This window comes from Pygoscelis adeliae, unplaced genomic scaffold (assembly GCF_000699105.1).
Source record: "Pygoscelis adeliae isolate BGI_AS28 unplaced genomic scaffold, ASM69910v1 Scaffold98, whole genome shotgun sequence".
NCBI lineage: Eukaryota > Metazoa > Chordata > Aves > Sphenisciformes > Spheniscidae > Pygoscelis > Pygoscelis adeliae.
The window spans coordinates 6,259,522-6,273,656 of NW_008825547.1; the positions used below are offsets into that span (position 1 = coordinate 6,259,522).

General features: G+C 38.9%; 1 protein-coding gene across 1 annotated transcript in view; it reads right to left on the bottom strand.

Moving 5' to 3' along the window:
- Nucleotides 1-14,135, bottom strand: part of CA8 (carbonic anhydrase VIII) — a 65,642-nt gene that overhangs the window by 34,626 nt on the left and 16,881 nt on the right. Inside the window, exons 3-4 of the mRNA XM_009332109.1 lie at nt 13,913-14,104; nt 9,858-9,982 (exon numbers count right to left, since the gene is read on the bottom strand). Of these exons, the coding sequence (XP_009330384.1) occupies nt 9,858-9,982; nt 13,913-14,104 (317 nt within the window). The remainder of the gene's footprint in view (nt 1-9,857; nt 9,983-13,912; nt 14,105-14,135) is intronic.

Sequence of the window (14,135 nt, forward strand, 5' to 3'; positions counted from 1 at the left end):
TTTAAACTTAATAATAAAGGGAAAAATAGGTCTTGTGTCCCTCTTCTAACCGGAGATGGACTAACTCTTCAGAGAGGGGCTTCATTTCCGCTGTATATAAGGTTAGGAAACAGGAAGGGGACACAAGGAGGCTGACACAAAGCCAAACACCACTGCAGTTCTCATAGCACTCCCAGGGAGGCAAGACACGGGCATAAACTATCTTCATGGTTAATTCAACCACAACGCCAATGTCTTTACCTGTCTTAGTCTTTGTGAAGGACGCCAATCCACAGAAAGCTTTGCAAACGCTACCTACACCTCTTTTGTCCAGGCCTTGAACAGAAGATAAAAATATCTCATTTGCTCACAGAGGCTGCTGATATGTGACATTAGCTTACCTGTTTTCTTAGGAAACATTGGCAAAACATCGAAGGGTATAGGGGAAACTGAGGATGCTGTCATTTGTAATTTGTGTGTATTTATTTTTTTCTTCCCATCTGAAAGCACAAGCACTGCTTACTTCTACTGGCATACATAGGAGGTGAAAAGAAAACAGGAATTAATCAAAAATAAACATTTTTCAACTGTAATAAAATTATACAGGCTAAGAAAAGGAATGAAAAAGACAAAACACCCTTGATTCCAGATTGCTGACTTTCAGTATCAACCCTATCAATAAGAAAATGAAAAGCTACACAGTTATTACTGTCAGATTCATAGGTCAGGCTCTTCACTGTGCCAAGTTTCTGCTCAGTGTGTGAAGCAAGGAGCACCACAGAGCAGGTTATTGTTGCCTGATACCACATCTGGCCCCACCAAACATGTAGGCTGAGGTGCCCTGGGTCCGCCCTTACCTGTGCTAACAGGAACAAATATACATTCAAGCCTTTATTCTTCCTTCCCTTGAACTATGAAGGCCAGGAAGGAAAAAGCAAGGATTTTAGTGCAGGACCCTCCATCCTGCTTTTACTCTGGATTCTTGCCAACCTGAGCGGGTGTTTGTGTGTGTCTGCATGTGCTTTTATAGCTCCACAGTTAGAAAGAGCGAAGCTTGGAAAAAGGACTGGCCCTTGATGAACAGTTGATGATATTGCAGACTAGCAATGCCATCAAGAAGAAAGAGAACACAAAGTGCTATGAGTTAAGTATTTAATTCTGGAAGTGTTATTTATATGACTAAGCATTTAACAGAAGCATGTCCAATTCCACAAAGTGTTGGCTGCAATCTGTTGTCTTGGATTTAAAACCACACTGTTCATATGTAGAAGGATTTAAATCACTGATTTAATTTTCAACAATAGATTCTCTAATGAAGGCAGAATAAAAAACACTCCTTCCCTGATAATTTACTGTTTTATTAATAACTGATTTGAATCCCACAGTTGTCTGTGTTTCAAAGCTAAGGGTCTCTCTGAAAAGATAAGAATCTGCAGCTGCATATTATCTTCTTAAGCTATGATCTTGACTGTTCTCCAGTGAGCAGTTGCTCTTCCATACTACACTCCTCTAAGAAACTCAGTCAGGTTTTTTTCTGTAATGTTGGCTAAGATTCCATTGAAATAATAAACTTCATTATGCATCTCCAACAGTTTTCTCTTGAACTGCAAGTTTGCAGATTGCACAATGGTGTTATACTTTCCTCCTCTCCCATAATTCCATAAACTCCCCAAATTTTGTTAAACAACTGTTCCCCAGTCCAGTTCATTATGTGGCTTAATGCTGGCACAGCGAGAAGGCAGGAATGACCAGTGAGACTATCTCATCAGCAACAGTGTGGTCTGTGGACTAGGGCCTCACATAGCCCTGTGGTTAAATTGCTGAACTGGGATTTACAACCTAAATTAGGTATTTCGGTACTACAGTGTCTCAAAGTCTTACTAGAATTCAAGCATCTAGGAATCATGAGTCAGTTCTCTGTCAGTTCTGAAAAAGGCACCATGTGTGACCATGGCCAAACAATTTAATCCCTTTGAACTTGTTTTCTACCAGTTCGTTGGCAATAGCAGAACTTGTCTCCCTTGCACTGATGTTTTAAGGATTACATTATTTGTGCTTGTGAAGCACTCAGGCATGACAGCAAATACTTGTGGAAGCCTTCAAAGGTTTTCAGTTCTTAGATGATCAGCAAGTTTCATCCCTTACTTCTTAAGAGCCATGCGTGCACCATTAGCACAAATAACACAAAATTTTGGGTTTGGCATCAGAAAGCTATTATCTCTCTCTCGGAGTATTCATTCTTGCACTGGGGCCATCCTAGGAACTGGTCCTGACTCAAGCATGCAGCATGGAAAACGATAAAATAAGGAATCTCCTTTCCCAGCTTCTTCCACAAGTGACAGGTTTTAGATAGAAAAACAGTTAGGCCTAGTGGTTAGGGCAAAGTGCCAAGGAAAACCAAACAGGAAAACCAAGGCACCAGGAAACTGAAGCAAGATGCGAACAGAGTGCCAGCAATGATCATGGCAGAAATTGGAAGATTATGTACAACTGAAGCAAATCACGTCAAAGGCACACAGCCAAGAAAAATGGCAAGGAAGAGCCTTGAGCAGCCATCTTGTTGCACTCAAAGCTGGGTTTAAATCCTCTTCAGAAGTCCCATCTTCTAAGTGACTACACAAGCTCTTCTCCCACAGCAGAGAGAAAACCTAAGTAGCCATCTTGTTAGAGATGCTGATGGGGTTTGCAATAAGGGATGTCACAATAGCAGCCTCTATATCCATGAGTACAAGCACCGTCACCAAGACACTTGTGTGAGAAAGTAGAGTAAGGAGAAGGGCAAAGCTGTAATTCTGCTCAAGGAGTAGAAAAGATTCACATTTTTAAGAAGTGTCAGAGGCTATACTGTTTCCACCTCAAACAGGGCTTGCTAAGAGCTATTTTGTTCAAGGTTACTTGGCTGCCTCCACAAGGATGCAGCACCACCAAACCCATTACTACAGGTTGCAACTGAACACTGCATCTTAGCCAGCACGACTGGAAGAAAATTTGGTGCAAAATGTCTATTAGATGAAGCGCAAAGACTGTCTGCAACTTCTGGCAGAACTAAACCAATAAGCTGAGGTAAGATGGGTCACTCCTCATTTTCTTCTCATTCTCATTTCCTTCACCCAACTTCGCTCCACCTGCGACATTTCTCCTTAGAAGAGTTTTTCCTATTCTGCTCAGTCATTTCTAGTTTGGACCATTTATTTCTTAAAAGAATATTGAAACTTCTCCATCCTGGTAAAAGTTACAAATCACAAACAGCTGCAACTGCCACCTCAGAAGAGTTTTAGATGCATATGAGCCACGAAGCTTCTCCACACACAACTGGCTGTAAATGAGATAACTCTTAAAGAGAGACAAAAGGGTAAAGAAGCTTCAGTATAGACTGTTAATGCCACTCTTCTTTGACTTGGTGTCTGGCAGCTTGTACATCTTCCACAATCCAATAAATAAATTGCGGATTTTGCACAGAAGGGAAATCACATTTGCTACCTCTGAAGCAGGTATGTGAGGTACCTGAAGATGTGTACAGTTCTTCCACAGAGCTTAACTGAGCACGTTTCAGGTGCTACCCAAGCTAAAAGCATGTTTGTGCTAGCACATCAGACCATTTTTGCACCTGCTTTTTTCATGAATCCGCAATACAAAGCACATAGATGCATTCCCTGAAAAATTCAAACTATATGTGACTGAGCAAAACAAGGGCCAATGCAAGCTCATATTGACAAATTACCTAGAAACAAAGTATACTTCACAGACCGCATGTGCCTATTTAGGTCAAATTAACCTCAACCACAATAAAAATATAATAATGAAAGAGCTTAGCAACTAGCAATCTCAAGAGTCAGAAGCTGCTCATGTGTGCTTTTACAATGATGGTAACTTTGTTTTTATCTTATTGCTGGTTTTCTGTTTCCCATTATACTGGGAGGGGATGGAGACCTCCCAGCTTTGTACCACTACAAAAAAACCAAACAGAAGTTACGTCAATTAGAGGACCACAGAGGGTGCATAGAAAAGTGCAGAAAAATACTTAAACGCCTGCACATATGGGGCTAGGATCCCACATAATACAATTCACTGACAGCCCTGGAATTGGTGCTAGGACCAATTTTGACCATGGAGTGCTGTGTAAAGCTAAGTATTGTTGTTATGTTCATAAATGGCATCTACATAATATGTAAAAAATTGTTTCTATATAAATCATTGCAGATTTGGAAAACAAAACTGAAAACATCTGCTTAGATACTGGCCTGATTTTCCTGTGTTTTTCCACAAATTCTGTCCTCAAAAATTAGATAAAGTCCAATGGACATATCTACTTCAAACTATTACTAATCTGTTATTCATAACCTGTCAAGGATACAGCTATTATATGAATGTCATTTTCTTATAAGACACACTGTTTTAACCACGGCTCACAGTATTCATCTGCAATGATTCCAAAATTTAGAAAATCATCCAAGCCTTTGAGTAACAAGTTAATTTTCCACCAGAAAACTTGGATAATTTCTGAGCAGAGTTCCAGACCTCAGCATGAAGCTACGTAAACCCTTCTGGAATCTGTTCTTTCTGCCTCCTGTTAAATTCATGACTGCCTAAGCAAGATATTCTTCATTCATATTATTCAGTGGAATGAATTAATTTTTTTTCACAAGCAGGTAATCAATGCAATCAGCTAAGACAACAGGATTTACTCCTTGGTTTAAAACCTTTTCTTTTAGGGTTTATGACTGGGATCATAGTTCCACTAAAGCTACTGGCAAAAATCCAAAGATATCAGAACGGAGCTCACATATTAGAAACTACTGTCATTACAGATTAAATCCTGCTTGCCATTCACACCTACCCTGTCTCACTGCAGTTTGTAAGTCTCTGCGTAAAGAGGGAGAGACACGCTTGCATGCACACTATCTCCCAGGCCTTCTATTACAATTACAAATACTCTGTTTTATTTTTTTAACCCAAATAATTTGCTAACAAGCTAATAAGAAACTGATTAAAACAGACGGCAAGATTAAATAGCATTGGCAAAGAATATTGAAGTTGGCAAAGCATAAATTTCCGTGTTGAAAGTGTGACACCTCCTCTCAAGAAATGCCACAACGGGGATGCATAGTGTGCAGGTATCTGATTTCAGAGCCGGGCACACAGAAATCCCCACATCGAAGACTGTAAAGACTTGAGTAGGTAAGTGTAATGTTAACAGCCTAACCTGAAGCCCTAAAGCTGTAACTCTGATGAGATCCTTAGGCAGGCACCATTTCACATGAACGAAGGAAAACTTAATGGTTTAAATCAGATTGAGGGCAGGATATGTTTTTTGCATTATATTTAACTTCATTGCAGCAAGTATTTCAGTAACTCTGAAAGAGTCTACAGAATAAATTAGTCTGCTCTTCATTACACAACAGAAAGGAACATTTTTTTTTCCTGTACAGAACTGATTCTGGTCCTTCAGGCAACTGGATTTTCTTCTGCTCTACTCAAAAACTGTAGGACAGACAACAATACAGTTTTTAATATTCCTGTACATTTTGGAAACATTTTTAAATGATTTTCTGCCAATCCTCTTCTACTGAGAGCTTTCACATGGTTCACAGCTAATATTATCCTACATTTTAAAGAGAATGGATTACAGAGAATTATCCTCCTGGTTATATTACAAGTGGTGAAAGGAACCTTTTTATTTTCTCAGATACAGTTTTATTTCAGAGCAGTGGCCTGGAAACAACTGTTTCTTTACGGTCAGATTGTGCCTTTGGTCACACCACCACTTGAGTAACAAAGAGGAAGAGACAAGTTTAAGGCATAATTTTCCCTGTTTCCCTTCACTTCAGAAGTAGTGAAAACATTTTTTTTTTTCTTCCATAAAACAGCATTGATGCCATCATATGGTTCACTTTCTCTGGCTGTCTTTCCTGTCTTTTTTGACTGGAAGTTGATTTGGCCTGGCACTATAGTATGCTGTGTTTATACAGAGATCAGGTGCAATGGGACTCCATTTTTATCTGCCCCTATTTTAACTTTATTAACAACAAAAATAAATAGCAGAAATTTGCTATTCCTGTCCCCCTCTATCTGCTTGTTATGCATCAAAGGTAAAGGAGGGAATCAGAGTTTCATTAGATCTTCATTTGTTCTTCCTCCTTCTCCAATCCATACTCTTGGCATGAAGGAGAGGAATAAAGATGTCAAATAGCTCCTCTCTTTCTTACACCTAAATCAGGTTCAGGTAAGTCACGTGTAAGTGTGGGTTTTACTGCTCTGTGGAAATGTGTACTGTAAAGCACAATCTAATCTTTGGTCCTTGTTCCATTTGCTGGCAAGAAACAGTCTCTCAATGTTAAGATCATTATTAAATATTTAGCACAAGCAGTGGCCAAAGTAACTTTGGCCAGAAGGAAATTACGTGCAGTAGAAGTACTTGGTGAGAAGGATTTCTGGAGAAGGTTGCACAAATGTCTCCTTCCAATTTCTGGCCAAAAGGCAAGAACAGCCTTCATGCTCTTGTTTTCAGGAAACAGAGAGAGGAGTATTGTACCGATACGTACAGCCCTCTGCTTTTCCTTTGCTTAAAAAGACATGTTACAGTATTTACCTCTGACAACCATGTATTGTTTTGTCCTGCTTTCCTGACTGACTGCAGACACAGATGTTTCAGTGAAAACGATAACACTGGCGTATTACTGTTGACATTCTGGTTTCTTCACACAAGGAAGGTGGAAAATATATCTTTGCTGAACTTCAAATAATAATAAAAATAACAATGAACTCAGCCTCCAAGCCACATGAACAACATTTTTCAACAGTGTGAATTATTTCAAGAAGCTGTTCCAGAGGTTACCTATTTCACCATGAACCTGTATATCCTAACTGTGCACGAAGGCCCCAGCTGTCTAGTGAGAAATAATAGATTTTTGCACTGAGACATGGGATATTACCCAACTAATACAGGATATTGCCTAATTTCTATAAAAGCAGTTATGGTATCAAAGGTGAAGAGACTAAGGAAGTAACTGAAGAATGCTCTTCCAAACTTTGAAAAATAACACCCTTTTTTAAAGCTGTACTTTACTAAGATCATTACACTGATAATCTGAAGCTGTTCCACAACTATTTGGTCCAATGTAATAAAATAAAGCCTTACAGTCTTCAGTCCTAAAAAACCAGACTGCTGCTCCAGTCAATAAATAGTCCTAGATAATCATCTCAGATAGATCTCTTCAAACTCAAAGTTGATTTCTGTAGAACTGCTTGGGTTTTAAAATAGTGTAATGGAGTATATAATCTGGGCCTAGTTTGTTGTGTTGTTAATGTACCCACTTAAACCAAGCACTTATGTTTTCATACTACTGCTTCTCCCCTTGATTTGTCTTCCTCCCACAAAGAGAGGAGAATTTAAAATCCTTATAGCATTTAGTACAGGACGAAAGCATAAACTACACTAGACTGCTTGTATGTAGCCACAACAGGCACCCATCACTGTTTGTGTTCAGTAACTAACCAACCCAGTGAAAATCAAGCCAAATATGCGTTCAGAATATGGCGATTTCCAACAACTGTATAAACCAATGCTAATGTTAAAAGTCAAGAAAATAAATTTCCTGGTCCCTTGATAAAAATAAATGTTCTCCACAAAAAAAATTAGGTGGGGCAATTCCCGGAACGGAAACAGAAAATCTTCCATTCTGGAGTCTCAGGTGTACAACTTCATAAACATTTATAGTGGTCACAAGTACCTGTTTTATTATTGCTCAAGTATAATTTTGATTTGGACAATTTGAAATGGATTTAATATAGCAGCTCTTTGTGCATATAGCAGAAGGAAATGCAGCTCATCTGTCGAACAAACTGCCCTGCACTTTTTTGCAACATGGGGCAGAAGATGATGAACTGGCTCAGCCAATACATCTGTCTGTAACTGATCTTGGATAAAAGCAGCTGTGCTGTCATTTTCTGCCAGAAGAATTAATCTGCATAAGGAATTGTATGCAAAATTAAACATTCACACGGTATTTAAAGTGTATTATAAGTGTATTATGATTTTTTTCTGCTACAGAATTTTTGCATCAGTAATTATTTCTTGGAGATCAGAGTCTAACTGAAAGCTGCTTAGATGCAAGAGACAGGGTAATACCGGCTTGCTCACCTCCAGGTGATGTTCTTCAACTGTGCCAGAATTCTGTTTGTGCAGCTGCCATGCTGCTTTTAAAGTAGGTGAAGAATGAAATCCCTTCATGACTGATTAAGTTTGTTGTTTTGCATCTCTGGGTCAAGTACATTTTCCTCTGGACTGATTTGGAGTAGAGAATTCTGGGATTTCTGTAGATTATCAATAAACTGTTCCCACATACCACCAAGACCGTTTGCGAAGTGATCCTTAATAAACAAGGAGACGGGAGACCCTGATAAACTCCCAAGCACAGTTCTTGACATAGTTCATGTCAATATTTCTTGATCAGCACATGCTGGATCAGCCTTGAGGAAAAGCACTAAGCAGAGCTGTTTCATAATGAACAAGCTGCTTCCTGCCTCAGGGGAACACTGCAGTATCCTGAAGGTCCTACTGCCCATACAAAACATATTGTATATATTATGCCAGGTAAGCAGGATGCAGAGGTGATTCCTCTGCATTCCCTTTGCTTGATGAGTCTTCCTCATTCAAGTAATTCTCCTGCATTGCCAGGATCTGCCTGAAATCAACCTGCAAAGTCCCCAAGAGTGACTTCATACATGGGGTTTTTTGATGGACCAGTGCAAAATAGCGAACAGCAGAGACCAAGATCTGACCCACAACTCTTAAAGAAAGTACCTGAACAACACTAAGAATTAGACTGATGGTGTAAGTCCACAAGCTTTTTACATTTAGCTCTGCAGTAGTTGCTCTAATACTTTTTATATCCTTTTCCATAAAGCAGTTCTATTCCAGTAGTCTGGCATTCATTAATATAATGGTACAGTAACAAATTTCCTAGCCCTGAACAACACAGGAAAAAAGGAAAAAGAGTTTCAGGCTCGTAAGGGATTATGATAGATAAATAAGGCAAAATGACTCAAAGAAGTCTGAACAAATCTTGACAGTTTCTTTAAAACCAATACAGTGCACAATAAATTGTATAAAAGATGCAAAGCTGAAGTCACCAAACATCAGGGTTGGTATCTGTTAAAGCTAGTCTTGCAGCCCCGGGTCTAAGGGATACTCCAAGCCACTCCTTGACAAGTGTAAACAACAGGACAGTGGGAAGTGAAGTAAATATGATGAATGGCTGCTGGAGGGTAGAAGAAATAGGTCCCAGCATTTGGGTCGCCTAGGAGCGCAAACTGACACCCCATGAACAGCTGAGTTTTTTCAGACTGCATTATCGCTTTGCTTGTGTTTCAGAATTTAATAATTCATTGAGATACTACAGAACATACCCAAGAGTATCACATAATCTTCAGTTTTCAGATATGTAAAGCTATTTCATGAACAAGTTGCTATACACTTACTCCAAATTTACCTAAGTTCTTATTATTCACCATGGAAATATTTCCAGTGGCTAGTTCTCCCCATCTATAGCTATTAGTCAAGGTGACATAGGAAATGTTGAAACGGCAGATCTTGTTAGAACACTAATATTATTAAGATAGAAGTTAATAATTCTGCAAGTTAACTTTATGACCAATTAATCATACAATGTGATGAGTGCTGGAGGCATTCTATTCCAGATGCATATCCTAATTTACCTGCACTAAAGCACACCTCAGCAAGATAGCTTTGTGGTTGAAATATAAAGCAATAAAGTGCTGAGCTAAAAGAAACTCGCTTTTGAACTACCAGGAACTCAGGCTATGAAATAAAATCTTTTGCATTTAGCGGGTGTTATGCAATGCAGTGTCACTCTTACCTCCATAGGAAAGGCCTTAAAATTAACCGTGTGCTCAGAACCACGCTGGTTTTCTCTTCCCCAGTGAAATCGAACATCGTGTAGTTCAAACTCATGTCCTCGAGGTAACGGCCCCCCTATTAACACTGGGAAAGAAGACAAATGGTAAGGAACTTGGCTTTCCAAGCAGACAAGCCACTGAATATACTCTCCAAATACAATGGGGAGATTGTTGCAAGCTTCTTTATTATCAGCAGTACTAAAGAGGAGACAAGTAAAGTTGACAGACTTGACATCTTTACTTTTGAAGTACTGTGCAAGTACAGAACATGAATTCAGGCAGTTACGAACAACAGTGAAATTGCTGTCATGCTGCACTCTTTGTTTTATGAGGCAGAACAGCTGGTCATAACACAAAATAAAAACATTTTACCTTTATCAGTCAGAAGAGTGAGTATGTTTATTGCTCTTATCAAGACAGTAGCTGTGTGCTCTAAACAGATGGCGGGGGTTCTGAATTGAACTGGTAACTACCTCCAACTTGTCCGAATGCTTAATCTCCATCACCTGTATTTGCTATGAGTCACAGAAACTGATAGAAAACTGTTGATTGCCGATATTTTGCTAGGTGAAGGTGTTCAGCCATATACCACCTGTCAGCCTTCTGAGATACAGAATGCCTCCATATCCAAATATAATCAAAGCTACACGCGGGAGCAACAACATACCTCATTTACTTAAAAACAGCTTCTAGGCAGCCATGACTTTTTTTAACTTTGGTTTTTTAAACATCCGGAATGTCATAAAAGCATCTATCCACAATTGCAACATATACCAAAAAAAAAAGTATATAATAGCTCAATACTTTTGCATTAATAGAGAATTCCACCATAAGTAGTAAAAGCAAGCAATTGTACCTTGTGAGGCCCAGTCTACTTTGGAATTAATCAATGGAAACATTTTGCACAGGGATTTGTGAATCTGCTTCAGAACAAGTATTACTCCACAAGCTGTAGGTAACTTTCCATTGAAATCATTGAATATTGGCTTCTAGGCAGGGCTGGATTCTACTTAAGGGCATTCACAGTCTTCCCCAGAATCCATTAAATTCGAACTTACGTTTCATAGACTTTGAATTAATCTTTTACAATCTCTGATAATTGATAAGGATTATTTAATTGCATAACCTACAGCTTTAGGGAATTAAAGTTCCATAATATAAAGCTATTTTGACACACAAACTAAAAGGCCTTAGTTTGGAGCACAAGGCATAGCATAATACTAAAACATAATTTAGCAATTGAATCATATTGCAACTGTACAAACACAAAAACAAAAGTACAGAACTATAAAAAACCTGAAAGAAAACTGATTAGTTATGGTTTTCATAAGCAATTACATTGGAGAAAAAGTAAAATATTCCAATTAATCCTCCTTTAATAGTTCTTCATAACTGATCTAACAGCCATTAGGGTTTCTAAAATGAAATGTCCTAAATGCAGTTATAGATTCAGATTTGTTTCTTAAACTTGCTTTATCCACATTCTATCTATAACTATATTCTATAGAGAAAATGTACAAATCTGGTGAACATTGGGTGAAACAATCAATTGAAGTATTTAGGGAAATCTGGACAAATAAAAAGAAACATGATACTCAATTAATGCTATTTCTTAGGAAAACAGAGCATTTTCTCTGTTTTAAAATATTGCTCCTAGAGAAAGCGTAACTAGAACAAATGCTCTCTATATGATGTAGTTCTGGATCTCCAGGAGCTTCAAAGAGTTTATTTCTGAGGCTTAAGTTATAACACTGATCCCATGATAAAAGTATTTCAATGCATGAAGCATGTTTATCTTTCCTTTGCCTTTCATCAAATCTTGATCCTTGTCAATGCATGAAACATGTTTAACTTCGCTTTGCCTTTCAGGAATTTTTGATCCTCACTAGAAAATGATTCGGAAACCATCATCCACTGTGCAATCCACTGCTGGCTTAAGAGAAGTCTCTCTGTTAGTAGGACATCCTCTAAAGCTTTTTTCAATATACAATTCCATTACACAGTTGGTCATGCTTCTTCCACCTAATGCATAACACATGCACGATGATCAAACTGGAAGCAGCCTGTGAAAATGTTTGCAATTAATAATGAGAAGGATTTGGGAATTCCAGACGGACTGCGTGTCCTGAATTAAAGGATAAAATCAATCACCAGTAATGACAAATTGATTTTTAATACGTATCTTAATCAGTTTACTTTTTCCCCACAAAGAAGTTTTTCTTTAACTGTTAACATTACAGTAGATGACGATCTCTTGCACATTAATTGGACAGAGTTTCAAGAGCATTTAGTGCTCAACAGTTCCCATTAAAATAATCTGGCTAAACGGATTTGTCGTCAGAGATCCCCTGTGAGGAAAAGAAGCTGCAGGAGTTTCCGCAATCCCTGAAAATTGGCCAGAATACTAGGTCAAACACAGCTTATTAACTCTTTTCTTCTCTTGGTAGGGATGACGAATGTCGTCTTCCCCCTCCCAAAAATGGAAAAATTATCCCCAGTTTACAAATGGAGAATGGGAAATTATGTAACATGAAATCTAAGGAAAAGCTGAGACTAAAACAAGACTTCCTAAATCATAATTTCATACCTCAGCCATAAACTTTTATTCTATATCACATTTTCTTACATTTCAAGACTCATCAGTCTGGCATCACACTGCATCCAAGTTTAAAAAGAAGTCTTTCCTTCCCCTAAGTCTCCAATGGTTTTGCACATACATTTAGGTGTGTTGGTCCCATCTTATTAATTATTGCTACTAAGTTACAAACAGCCCTTGGGAAAGGTGGGGTTGAAGGAGTTGCATTTTGGCATGCAAGTGATGACGTCGTTTGCGGTCACTCTCACTTCCTCCACAGGAGAATTCAAGAACCTTCCTGATCCTGCAGAGAGAACCTTACTCCTTCAGAAAAGAGCTCTGCTTCTAATGAAGGCAGTAAAACTGACTAGCAGTACAAAATTTCTGTTCTATTGCAAATCTGCAAAATTCTGTGGAAATAAATATTCTGTGTTGCAATAATACATGGAATTTATCATGGAAAGGAAATTATAAAGGAAAGCATCATTACTAAAATAACAAACCCTTCCTTTTTAAAATATTCAGTGTAAAACTGGACTGACTCCCTCACTCTCAGCACAGCTGTAGCTCCCAGGACTACTGGGATCTCAGAAGGAAACAAAAGTTGGAATGTCTCATGGTTTGACAATGTTCAGCTGTTTAAATGCCCCCAAAAGGCTGTTACTAGCTAAGATTGGTTAGAATAACTTCGATGCTCTTCCAAACACATGGTAAGAACTACCATAGTGCTGGAAAGCACAATGGACTTTTTTCTCCTTACTTTCTTGGCAGTTGCCTCCTTCATACAGAATAGTTTACCCAGCTGAAAGGTCTGAGTGAGATACTGCAATTTCACTTAAGTTGGAATTGTTTCTTTTATTATTTGCTTCTAATTCTCACTTGACGAATGACACCAAAAAACCCTTTAAGAAATGAGGACTGCTTTGCTACTTGCTCTTCATCAATATTGTAAGCATGTATAACTGGAGTATCTATTTTAAGCTGCCCAATTCTGTAGTTAGTATTCAACCCACTCAAATTAATGGAAAAAGCTCTTTTAACTTACATGGTCTTCGGACCAAGGACAAATTTTGCCAGCTGTAGAAAATAGTTTGGCATCACACTGTCTTAGCGATAGTCTGGACTGCTTCTGAATGCAGACAGCTGTTAATGCCAGTGAATTAGATGACACCACCACAAGAGGAAATTCTGGACATGCTCTGAAGCGATCTGACTGACCATCCAGCTTGGCACTGAAACTTGCAGCTCCCATTGCAAAGCGTGCTCCTTTTCCCACTGAAGTCAACAGCAACACTCTTACCGGCCGCAGTCCATGCCGAATAAGCACAACCGCTCGCTGCTGGGAGCAGTTGCTGTTCCTATGCTCCGGGATACACGTACAGCGAGTCTTAAGGCAACACAAGCTTTAGCGGGGAAAGCAAAGGCCGTGTTTCAGCATACCTGATTTTGACTTTAGGGCAATCTGAATTGAATGCCCGTCGTTGATCACTTCACAGTCACGGCACACTACGTAGTTTGGCGACAAACGCACTTCCAGGAGCGAGGGGTCATATTTAGCTTCTCTCGAGTTCAAGTTAATAGGCGACTGGTACTCCCCGTTAGCATCAGGAAAAATCAGCCCCCACTCCACCCCTGTGACACAAGGGAAAGCCGTTACGGGGAG